At 44.8% G+C, this 11,803-nt stretch overlaps 2 protein-coding genes across 2 annotated transcripts; one reads left to right on the plus strand and one right to left on the minus strand.

Annotated features, from left to right (window-relative positions):
• Window positions 1–24: 24 nt before the first annotated feature.
• On the minus strand, window positions 25–4,964 carry poglut1 (protein O-glucosyltransferase 1). Its single transcript, XM_068590713.1, has 11 exons — window positions 4,840–4,964; window positions 4,246–4,336; window positions 3,977–4,120; window positions 3,720–3,855; window positions 3,489–3,610; window positions 3,340–3,399; window positions 3,116–3,215; window positions 2,923–2,981; window positions 2,636–2,803; window positions 1,928–1,984; window positions 25–1,828 (listed from the first exon to the last, which is right to left on the minus strand). Exons 1-11 carry the CDS (start codon window positions 4,910–4,912, stop codon window positions 1,672–1,674), a joined length of 1,167 nt encoding a protein of 388 aa, XP_068446814.1. The 5' UTR covers window positions 4,913–4,964; the 3' UTR covers window positions 25–1,671.
• A 440-nt stretch (window positions 4,965–5,404) lies between these two features.
• LOC137794097 (calsequestrin-2-like) lies at window positions 5,405–11,365 on the plus strand. Its single transcript, XM_068590710.1, has 11 exons — window positions 5,405–5,874; window positions 6,896–6,980; window positions 7,155–7,255; window positions 7,993–8,101; window positions 8,791–8,864; window positions 9,321–9,451; window positions 9,525–9,570; window positions 9,645–9,699; window positions 9,808–9,908; window positions 9,990–10,064; window positions 10,145–11,365. Exons 1-11 carry the CDS (start codon window positions 5,632–5,634, stop codon window positions 10,352–10,354), a joined length of 1,230 nt encoding a protein of 409 aa, XP_068446811.1. The 5' UTR covers window positions 5,405–5,631; the 3' UTR covers window positions 10,355–11,365.
• The last annotated feature ends 438 nt before the right edge of the window (window positions 11,366–11,803 follow it).

The raw sequence follows: 11,803 nt of genomic DNA on the forward strand, positions 1-11,803 counted from the left end.
AAAAAACAACAGTTTATTGGCATGTAAAAAACTCAGCACAAGCTGCAACAGAAACTTGGATGGTACTTTGACCAGGTGCCTCATCACATTTTAGTCAAAATTCTCTCTCACACACACACAAACAAATGGACCTCGTTTGCCACAGTTCTCAACAATAGCGTGAGAAATAACATTGCATCGGTGATGTTCTGCTTGTCCATAGTACAATGTGAATACTACAACATATCCAACATCATCTTGAATCAGTAATCTATCATGTCTTGATAACAAGACACTTTTTTTAAAGGTAAAAATAAAAAATAATAAGTGTTTCTTGGAAACTCCACACATGAAAATACAACTATATTTCCTCGTTGTCATTATTGCTTACCATTGGCACTTAGTGAAGATATTTATACGTAGTTATTGGACATGGCAGAACCCCTCCAATTGCAGACACAATTGCAACAACTGAGTAAACTGAACAGGACATGATGTGTTGTTGCAGTGACACTTGGTGAAGGCTGGAGTTTCCTCGGTTGTCCAGTAGAGGGGAGTGTCTCCCCATCAACAACAGATGTACTGAATATGGAATCCAATTTATTATCTATTTTGTCCACATTATTTTCATGTATATCGATAGGACTATGTTGGAGTAGAATATAAACCATATATTGTTCTACATACAAAAAGGCCATATTGTGCAAATCACAGCTTTTGAGTTTCCAGGAAATCTTTGCAATACAATTGACTGCGTTAAATTTATAACAGCATGGCACCCGTAACTATTATCATCATCACTATTATTATTATTATCATTATTATTATTATTGGTACACCCTTTACGGATATTAGAGTAGTCAACATCACACTTTATGCATTTCAAATCAAGAGTTGTAGGTGATATTTTCATTGGGTTTTGGCGAGCAAAAGGCAGGTAAAAGGGCACTGACATTCGTTGCGCATCGATGCTCGAATACTAGTTACATTTTTTAGCTGCTTTCTGCAAGTGGTTCGATTTTCATGGAAATCCGTCTGGAGCCATATCCACATGTGATTCATGTTACAGAACCATATAAAGTCTTCACATTGCATGTTAAAGGGTCACTTCAGCAATTTAGTGTGTTACTTCCATTAAGTTGAGGGACTCATAAAAGACATTTAAAATAAATCCAGCAGAGGCCTGACTGTTAGTCTTTAGTATGGGGCAAGCGCCAAAAAGCACTGGATCCTACATTGCCCATAATAACTTGGCTGACCGATAATATTTCATTAGACGCCATCAAACTCCGCACACAGTTTATGCGAAGACTTCAAAAGAAAAAAAGTGTAGTCACAAAGGATGAACCAAAATAGCCCGGATGACATCACTGACACCATCAGGGTTGTTTTCCTCCATTTCCAGAGCCACAGTTTTCACAGGCTGAGCAGTACTCAGGAAGAGTAAAAGCACCGTTACAGTGCTGGTGAGTATAGACTGAAGCCATAAAGAAAGGAGGTATTCTAATCAAATCAACTAATTAAACCAGAAAGTAATCAATGACTCAAAATTGGCATATAAGCCCCATAGTGTTACCTGGAGGAATGGCAGCTCCCACAGTCAACATACTAAACTATGACCAAGCAAATATTAACAAAGCTATGGACTAGCCAACATCACAAAATCATACGTTGTGTAGCAGAGTCTCGCTCCTATAGCTCCGTCCTGCCGGGGCTGTGGACAATCTGGTTGTAGCCGTCCCTTCTCCTGGGTTTGTAGGTGAGAAGACGGCTGAACTCGGTGAGGAGCCTCTCCCAATAGCAGGAGACGTCTTGCATCCGCAGGTGGTCGAGGATGAATAATTTACCCCTGTGGGAGAGAGAAAAATGTCCATGCTCACCTTTTTCAAATGCACAGCTGCTACAGTTCATTTACGCAGGAATTCAACCGTAAAATATGACCCGTTACCTTGTGGCAATCTCTTGTGCAATGGCATCGTTCTCTTGGACGAACTGCAGTAGTTCCCTGAGGGGACAGAGCGTGTGAAGACATATCATAACATTTAGCATGCATACGGAAGATTCACACAGAGTATATCAGGATTTATCGGCCTGAAAACGTTCACACGCCTGAATGAAAAGCGGCTTCAGTAGCGATTCAGTTCATTCAAGTTCTGGCATGCCGACTTCTGAACTTAAATGTCAGATTTCTACAACCACAACGCCTTCATGCGCAGGTTTGTATGATGCCGACAAACACTCAAAACAAAAAAAAGTATGCCGTTTGTAAATGAAAGTAAGCTTTATAATACAAGCGGACACATTTATACTTGCTTTGTTTGTATTTGCGTTTCCAAAAGGGTCAGCAAGCTTAATTAACTATGCAATTAATACTCTATTAATCTACTGTAGTAAATACACTGACTGTGGACGAGAAGCTCATACAACCTCACAATCCAAAACATCAACTATGATCAAGTGAGCAATCTTCATTTAGAGGCAATGACGCAGAGACAGGAACAAAAATACAATCTATATTCGACCCGAGGGTGTGAAAAACACGTCTACGCTGTGACATCACACCTAATTAAAATCGTTGGAACTAGAAACTTTTACAGGGACTGAACAGAATTATCACAGCGAAAGGAGAAAAGACATTAGATTCCTGCTGAGGTACCTGACATCAGAGAGGTCCTGCTTGACCGGGATGTAGTGGACCCAGGGCTGCAGCTGAGGGTAGAAAAACTCCTGCCATTCATCCCCCACGTGAAACACCAGGGAGCCGCAGAGGAAGAGATGTTTGAGGCGGAAGCTGGCCGCCACGCCTCGGAAGTTAAACAGATACCTAGGAGGATACAACAAGGGTCGGGTGCGACCGTCAGAACTGCTGACGGACTCATGGGCATAGTTTCACCTAAAAAAGAAAAAAATCACATTCTGTCTTTGATGTATAATTCAGCCTACTTGTATTTGCAGTGATCGACCAGTGGGATTTCTTTGGCTGGGGGTTTCCCTAGCGTGTCCTAAGACAGACAGAAACACATGGGTTGGTGAATAAGAAAGATGTCTTTTGGAATATAAATGAAAAGTCCTGAGTTAATAGAATATCTTATGTGATGTCTGGATGTGACCCTGGCGTGGTCTCAGCACGACTGACCCTCTCTGACTTCCAGGCCTGGTTCTTCGTGTACTCTGCGTCCACCAGCTCCGGAGAATCTCTGGACAGGAGGATCAGTGGGTCGCGCTCTGGACTGGTCCTGTGAAAGCAAACGGAGAGGAGAACAACTCAACAGTCTGGGGCTCGCAGCCGACTGTGGCGAGAAGAAGAAGATGAAAACACAACGATCGTTGTGTAAGGTTGCGTGATAACACAGGACTGACCTGGACCCTCTGAAGAACCCTTTGGACTCTTTCTTCTTCCATGGCCACTGTGCAGCAGATCTACCACGACACATCACACTGTGTTCCACTAATCCATTTCTTCTTTTGTGAGTGATTTACGCCATTAAATAGCTCAAATAAAACCTTACTTTTTGAGGTCATCCCTCATCAGGTCCCACCTTCCCAGTCCAGTGGGGTATATGGGCCACACGGCAGGCCCTCCCTCCCAAAACGTCCATGCGGGGTACATGATGTCCTGGTAGTCTGCCGTCTGCTCAGATCAAACGTGTTTCAAAACCAGCTACATATTTTAATAAAAGTCAGTGTTTTTTAAATTTTTTTTTAAACGTGCGAGTAAAACTGATGCCTGGAGTTCTGACCTTACTGAAAGAGAAGACGGGCAGGGTGGGCTGCACCCAGCTGGGGACTTGAGGGTAATCCCTCACGTTGACCACCATCTCTAAGTCAGGTAACCTGTCAATCACCTCCATGATGAAATGCTCCACCCCGCTGCACCTGAAGGCAGACGGCACACATGCATACAGTATAAGCGAGTAACGTGGTCAATTTTTTTTTTTTACTTTGGACGCGATCAAATATTGCAAATAATCCCACCAGGCACTTTTCCCCTCCTTACCTGGCGGGAAACATGCAGTTGTGTTCCCTGTACAACTTGTGTCCGATGATCTGGTAGTGGGTGCCCACCCCTCTCTGGACAGTCGCAGCCATGACATCCTCAGAGAGTCTCCCTCTGAAGGGCTGCAAGTCGTCCTGGAGGACTCTGGGGAAGGAAGGAAAGAGCCGATCAGTTCCACAATATATAATCCCCTCAAATAAATGCATCTGAGGTGTTACAATCACCTTCATTGATCTAAGAAGGAAAATACATTATGACATCACACCCACCTTAAATGACAGCTGCAGTTGACAGGAGTGCACGGAGTGTGCTCTTTAACAGCATTAGAGATCGTGTCTTTAATTTTCTTCCATTGTTGACCTACAAACAATGGCAAACGGAGTCAGAATCAATGTCCATATTGAACCAATCAGATAACTTGTGGTCACGTGACTGATGCATCCAAATAGGGTGTATTGGTCAGTAGGTCACGAGGCGAGTGGGTCAACAAGGTCACGTGACCTAAAAAAGACCTCAACTATTAAAAAAATACAAAATATGCATGTATCCGTCTAAATACTGACAGGGAAGCCAGCCATAACATTCGTTAACTAACTTAACTTAAACTACACACAGCCTGAATCAATAAAACATTGTTTTCATTGATATAAATGACATTTTTCACTACCAGAAGCGAAACGTTTGACCAACCGTACAGCTCGCACGGTTAGCTTAGTCGAGCTAGCTCGTAGCTAATGAGCTAGCTCGCGAGGTGAAGGACCCCCAACGTCAAAAGTAGCCGCAAGGAGGAACTAGCGGAACCAACCGCGGCAAAGTCTCCCCGCCAAGTTTAAATGTCATTTCACAAGTCGTGTTGTTTTTACCTGACGTGGGAACCAAACACAGCGCACAAAGTTGCAACAGTATTAAAAACTTCCACAGACAAGAGCGCTCCATTTTTCAGTCTATCCTCCAGCTTTGTCTGACGGAGGAGAAACAAAAGCGGGGATCTGGGATCTGTTGCTTTGGGCTGAATGTCGCCATTGCGGTAACGCGCACGACGGGATTCATTTACAGAACTGATCCCTTTCAGGTCGCGTTACCGTAACATTTGGACCAAGAGTTTAAATTGGCATTAAAGGGAACCTGTCTTTTCTATTTCACATTCACACTCAGCCCGTTTGAATGAATGTCATCAATTCTTTATTTCATTTCATGGCAATTTCCCGAATGCACATATATTAGAATCATTGTTTATTAAATGGTTGATGAAATTCTCAGTTTCTTTTTTTCTCCAATTTCTGAATTCATGTCAAGGGCATGGGCGACTATCGTGTGGATAATTGTCTTTGGGCCGATGAGATGACTTTCTTACTCAGGAAGAGAAAAATGTTTTGGGAGGGAGAGAAAGAGACACTCCTTGGAGATTTGTGGCGGTAAGACTGAGTGGAGGCGAGAGAGGAGGAGAAAGAAGACAAGTGGAGAGGGAGAGATTGAGAGAAGCAGAGAGGATGGAATATTTGTGAGAAAATTATACATTTGCTCGGGAGGTGACAGAGATCGAACCTCGATTTCCTTTGTACGGTGCAAACTGTATACGCTGCACTTCAAGCCGCTGCCTTGAGAGCTGTTTGGATTTCTTTTTAAACTTTTTTGCCTGGCGAACGCTTTCGACGATGCAGCAGCTCTGGCTCTCTCTGCTGTCCGGCCTTTGCCTCCACCTGGTTCTCATCTGCAGCGCCGAGGAAGGTCTGGAGTTCCCCAATTTCGACGGCCGGGACCGGGTGCTGGACGTCAGCGAGCGCAACTACAAGAAGGCCCTGAAGAGATACGACCTGCTGTGCCTGTTCTACCACGAGCCGCTGCCGGCCAGCAAGGGCCTGCAGAAGCGTTTCCAGATGACAGAGCTGGTGCTGGAGGTGAGGAAGAGGAGAGCCGGAGGAGTTAAAGGAGTAGAGTTAATACATAGGGCATTTAATGTTTAATAAAGACTATCAATAAATGTTTTTTGGTCTAAAGAGATTTATCACAGCCATTAGTTGTTTAATTGTTCAGAAATTCATGAGTTAAATTTGTACAGAGCCACCATTTATAATTTATAAACCTTAGAATATGAAATATCTCAACAAACTTTTGATAGACTGCTGGAATTTTTAACTCAATGGGCCTTTTAATGGGCCTCGGCCGTCCGTCTGCTCCAAGTGGAGATGATTCACAGCCGTTTACCTGCACAAAGCCGTGACTTTAATCCCATCACGGGCCCTCCCGTGGGTCCTGTGGGTCCTGTGGGTCACATGTATCCAGGGACGGTTTCTAGGTCACTCTGCTAATTAGAGCTCGTTCTCAAAAACTCTCCACTATCTGACTGTGGACTAGAAATAACTAGACTAGCATCCCGTTGTCTTCATGAGGTACAAGTACGAGATAAAGGGACACGTTTCTACTCCCCCACAGAGAAGAAACACATTCAGCTCAACAGAACCAAAGTGGTGTTTTTTATAAACATGCTTTCCTTCCTCAAGCAGAGAGGCGAACAGTCCTGACTTTTAACAAGAGAACTCCACAGGGGCTCACACCATGACTGACCACGAAAAGGATGTGCTAATGAATCAGTGGAGCTGTCCGTGGTGCTGAAGTTGCAGGCAGCTTTTTAACTGTGACTTTTTTCTCCGATACAGTTTGCTAACATGCTGACTTTAAGCAGCTTTTCACCTTACTTAAGCGCTACAGCATGCCAACATTAGCTAACTAGTGCAATGTCGAAGCTGCTTTTGCAAGTTGTAGTTTGAACTTTCTCTGGTTGGACTGAGATTAATGTGCTGCTGGAGTTTAGAGCTTAATCCCAAACATCACCCACGTTTCTGGTTTTGCCAGAGTTACGATGTGCAATGGTTTTTTATGACTGTACGCTGCCTGACATGTGTCTGTGTGACCGCCCAGCTCACCGCTCAGGTCCTGGAGAACAAAGACATCGGTTTTGGGATGGTGGACGCCCAGAAGGATGCCAAAGTAGCCAAAAAACTGGGTATGACTCACATGTCCTCACTCCACAGACTCTGTTGCATTACCGTGGATGCTGAATATCAGGACTCTGACTTTGCTTCCATCCAACATCAGTATTTTTCTGTAAAATCCTCCCCCTTTGCTTCCTTTGCTTACCATTTCTCAAAAACGTCACATACTCCTGCTGTTGAATTAGGTCTGGAGGAGGTGGGCAGCTTGTACGTCTTCAAGGACGACCGGGTCATCGAGTTTGACGGAGAGCTCTCGGCAGACACACTGGTGGAGTTCCTGTTGGATGTGGGTGAAAAATCGAGTTTGGCTATTTCAAATGTTTTTTTCTTAATTTGTAATTTTTGCAGCCACCGAAAGAAGAAATCCTTAAGCAATTAACAACCTGCAGCCTCATTAAGATACGTGCAAATTATGTATTTTACAGCAATTCAAGATTGAGCAGACATTTCTGATAAATCATGTCATGTCTTGTCATTATGGCTCACAAACACTAGAATACCCAAGAGCCTCGGCTGTCGTTGAGTCGGAGAATTAAAAAACATTTTGTCTTTAAAACTTGGCCAAGAATTCAACAGTGAAAAGATTTAAGTGACAGCAGTGTTAGCTCTGTAGAAGTACATTTTTTTGACAAAATGCACCTTGGTAGTTAATGTCTACTTCTCACTTTTTTTATGTAGGCCGACACACATTTGTACCTCTGACTTTTTAATCAAAGAAATATATAAGCTTAGCATAAAGAATAATAGGTAAAAACAGCTATCCTGGCTGTCATTTACCCTGTTCATCAGACAGCTTTAGCAGTTTTAGTAAACAGATTTTGTTTCAGCTGGACAGAGCCAGGTTAGCTGTCTCCATTTTATATGCTAAGCTAAGCTAATGGCTGCTAGCTGTCGCATCTCATTCAGCGGACGCACATATACGAGTGTGGTATCAATCACCTCGTCTAAGCCTCACAGGTTTCAAAATGTGTCCACGATGTCTGAGCAGTGAAATCCACTTGCCTGTGTTATACCGCCCCCTAGGTGCTGGAGGACCCGGTGGAGATGCTCAACAACGCCATGGAGCTGCGAGCATTCGAGAGGATGGAGGAGGACATCCGCCTCATTGGCTACTTCAAGGGAGAAGATTCATGTTAGTTTACCAACAAACTCGTGCTCGCAAGTGATGCGTTTATCAGAGCGCTTGTGTTTGCATTAATAAACATAAGAAGTGTGTGATGGGTTAAACCATCTCCACTGTTCCTCTGTCCCCTTAAAAGTGGCCTCACTGTGTTCCCCAGACGCTGATGGGATCTAGAGGCTAATGGAGCTACATCACCATGCTAAAGGGAAACCTGATTCCAGACTGTGGCGCTCTCACTCGGCCCCACGAGGGCCTTTAAATAGCTTCTAGTTCTCTGTCTAATAGGTCAAACTGCAATTATAGCTCCCCACGAAAAAAAAAAAAAGGCAGAAAAAGTGAGACAGAGAAGATGCTATCTGGTCCGATATGACAGTGGCATGAGGTTTCATTATGGAGCCTATTTCTGTCCAGAGATAGGATGGTCCTCGGTCGTGACCTTGTCGGGAGCAGAGCCAGCGGCGCGTTACAAGCGTATAAAACCGCATTAAGGGAGGCGTTGTTACTTTGGGTGGAGACAGTAGAATCAGGATGGGAAATTGAATGAAGCGAGAGCGCTCCACCGCTCGCCTTCCCGATCACATGCGGTAGATTTGGGCTGTGGATGTGAGCAGAATGGGAATGATGAAGTCCCACACTTGAATCTGTTTTTACTTTCTCGACTTTCTGCCAGTTCCTTATCTCTCTCTCTTTTTCCCCAGACTACAAAGCTTTCCAGGAGGCCTCCGAGCGTTTTCAACCTTACATCAAGTTCTTTGCTACATTTGATAAATCTGTAAGTCATCTGAATTTATAACATCCTGTTCAACCAACTGTTGATTCCTCTCACACTGCTTGTTGTTTAATGTAACACATCTACATATATTTGCATATTTGTAGAGTGAGATGAGAAAATCCCCAATCTAATGTCTGAAAGTATGATAAAGCAACAGTAGGAAGCAGGTTAGCGTAGCTTAGCACAATTATTTGAAACTTGCTGTGGTTTTATGAGGGACTATTAGAAACAGTGACTTCCTCTAAAGCTCACTAAATTACACTGAAACATGTTAATGAGTGCGCTTCAGAGTTTTTTTTGGTTTTCTAGTGTAAAATGTATCTTGTCAAAAATACATTTTGCAATGAAACCATTGCGTTCTCAGTTTGTCGAGCTCTAACAAATGTCTAAACACCCTGTAATCACATCACCCACGCGCTCATCATAATGGAATCCCGTTGTGTTTTTTATAAAAAGGTAGCCAAACATCTCTCCCTCAAGATGAACGAGGTGAATTTTTACGAGCCGTTCATGGAGGAGCCGGCCATCCTGCCGGGCAGACCTCTGTCTGAGATGGACATCGTCGAGTTCGTCAACCAGCACAGAAGGTCGATTAGCTGTAAATCTGTTTAGGGTTTCTTCAACGGCAGAACAACCTGGTTAAACATCTGCTCTTTCCAGGGCTACTTTGAGGAAGCTCCGGGCGGAGAACATGTTTGAAACATGGGTGAGTCGGTGTTTCGGGCTCACAGAAATGTCAATTTGAGGTGCAACGCTGACCTTTTTTATTTGTATTCCCAGGAGGACGACATGGACGGGATACATATTGTGGCGTTCGCCGAAGAGGAAGATCCAGGTCTGTGCCCCCTCACCCCCTTCCTCCTTTTTATCATGCAGTTGCTTCCCCTCATTTCCTTCAGCACCTGAAGCTGAGCTCGGGTTACTCTGTTCTGTCGTCCCCCAGATGGCTACGAGTTCCTGGAGATCCTGAAAGACGTGGCCAGAGACAACACCAACAACCCAGAGCTCAGCATCGTCTGGATCGACCCCGACGACTTCCCTCTGGTTCGGCCTCATCGTTCGCTTCAGATCATCTACTTAACGTGTCACTGCATGTCTAAGTTAACTTGTCTCGCCCGCTTCCAGCTGACAACTTACTGGGAAAAAACCTTCAAGCTGGACCTGTTCAGACCTCAGATTGGTGTGGTCAACGTCACCGATGTAAGTAGTGGTTCGATTCTTAAGACTCCGACCGTAGCGGCTCGGCCCGGCTTGACTGTGTCGGCGCTCCCGTGTTCCAGGCGGACAGCGTGTGGCTGGACATGTCCAACGACGAGGACCTGCCCACCCCCGAGGAGCTGGAGGACTGGATAGAGGACGTCCTGTCAGGGAGGGTGAACACGGAGGACGACGACGAGTCCGCCGACGACCGGGAAAACCCCGACGGCTACGGCCCGGAGGACGGCTACGAGAGCCACGACCCGGATGACGAGGACGACGGCGACGACTAACCTGAAGGTCAAGGGGTCAACGTCACATCAGTTTAGACCAGAGTCGGGAAACTGAACTTGTTTGGCGCATTAGAACCACATTACTTACAAAGTCAAAATAATTCAAATTAAAAGGCAACATATGTCTCCCAAAAAAGGAAACTCTGTAGACGGTGGTTTAAACAGTTAGGCCGATAAAACCGAACAGATTGAAGGTCATCATGGCTGCAGGTTTTGTTAAAGTTAGCACGGGGCCTGCAGCATGTGGAGTCAACGTTAGTACATTTGCTCCCTTTAGCTCCGTTTTGGTCTCCAGCTGCTAAATGCTTAAGTATGTTAGCTCGCTGCTAATCCCTCCTCACTGCTGCTTGGTGCTGGGCCGCGCTTCAATAGCATTCATTTGCTTAGAAAGATTCAAAGTGAAGAAAAAACGTTCGTAGCAAAGTGGAATCCTCTAAATGCTAACGAAAGGTGCTTCAATGCTTCCTTTCCTATCTCCTCTAGCACAGGGCTCCAGGAAGTTGGTGCTTCTGGCTAAGAAATCCTTCACAAAAAAAGGAATTAATGCCATCCCAAATTTCCTTGCGGCATCACTACAACAATAACAGTCGCCATCCAATAATTTCGTGGCCGAGTTTAGTTGCTTTCCTTTCCGAAATCCTTTCAGTTTGTGCTTCACATCTTTCCTTTGACCTCATGATGCTATTCATTGAGAAAAAGGTTAGGAAAGGAAATCTTTCCAGAACGGAAACGAAGCTGATGTGAGCCGCGCAGAGTGAATCAAAAGCGTGAAACCAAAACGACAAACTGAAAGACGCTGAAACGCCGCGTAAAGCCGAGAGGAACGACAGAGTCCCACAGTAATGAACTCCCATTAGACGTTTGTTAATAGAAACTTCTTGATCGCAGCTTTAAGGTCGGCGTAAATGATAAGATGACTTGTGTGTAAAAATAAATGGCACTGTTCTTTTAGGTATAGAAATGAATCTAAATTGTTTCCTCCAGGCATAAATAAAAGCAACAACAACTATGTGCACGTCTCTTAATGTGTGGCCCTCATCGGGCCCACACTGACACTCAAGACAGCAGATTGCCACGTTTCCTCTTCGGTCAACAGGCATGAATTATTCAACCGGTGGTGAATAATTCAGCATCATTACGCCTCCTAATGGGAGACGGGACATGGACGGTGAGGCTAAAAGGCGGCCAGGCCTATGGACACACACCGCTGGACATGAATTAATAATACGGGGCCTCGCGAGAGTCGCCATTTCCCCCTTGAGGTGGGTGTCATGCAGTGTGTAAACAGGATGTTTGTACCGCGGCGTGGGGTTCACACACAGCCCACAGAGCCGTATCAGAGAGGTGTGTGTGTGTGTGTGTGTGTGTGTGTGTGTGTGTGTGTGTGTGCGCGCATTTAAACGTGACCTGAGGCAAGAAGTCGTGTCGCAAATCTCAAGGGGGAGAAGA

Source organism: Clinocottus analis, unplaced genomic scaffold (assembly GCF_023055335.1).
Source record: "Clinocottus analis isolate CAN_PGR_092001 unplaced genomic scaffold, fCliAna1.0.p SCAF_24, whole genome shotgun sequence".
Lineage (NCBI taxonomy): Eukaryota > Metazoa > Chordata > Actinopteri > Perciformes > Cottidae > Clinocottus > Clinocottus analis.

Bases quoted from the DNA above. Each gene is read 5' to 3' on its own strand.
- poglut1 (XM_068590713.1), bottom strand. From the start codon at position 4,912: ATGGAGCGCTCTTGTCTGTGGAAGTTTTTAATACTGTTGCAACTTTGT. The intron at 3,400-3,488 runs GTAAGGTTTTAT...GTGTCGTGGTAG, and splicing joins ATGAGGGATGACCTCAAAAA to ATCTGCTGCACAGTGGCCAT. The intron at 2,804-2,922 runs GTAGGCTGAATT...GTATCCTCCTAG, and splicing joins GTCGATCACTGCAAATACAA to GTATCTGTTTAACTTCCGAG.
- LOC137794097 (XM_068590710.1), top strand. From the start codon at position 5,632: ATGCAGCAGCTCTGGCTCTCTCTGCTGTCCGGCCTTTGCCTCCACCTG. The intron at 8,865-9,320 runs GTAAGTCATCTG...TTTTATAAAAAG, and splicing joins TTGCTACATTTGATAAATCT to GTAGCCAAACATCTCTCCCT. The intron at 10,065-10,144 runs GTAAGTAGTGGT...CCCGTGTTCCAG, and splicing joins GTGTGGTCAACGTCACCGAT to GCGGACAGCGTGTGGCTGGA.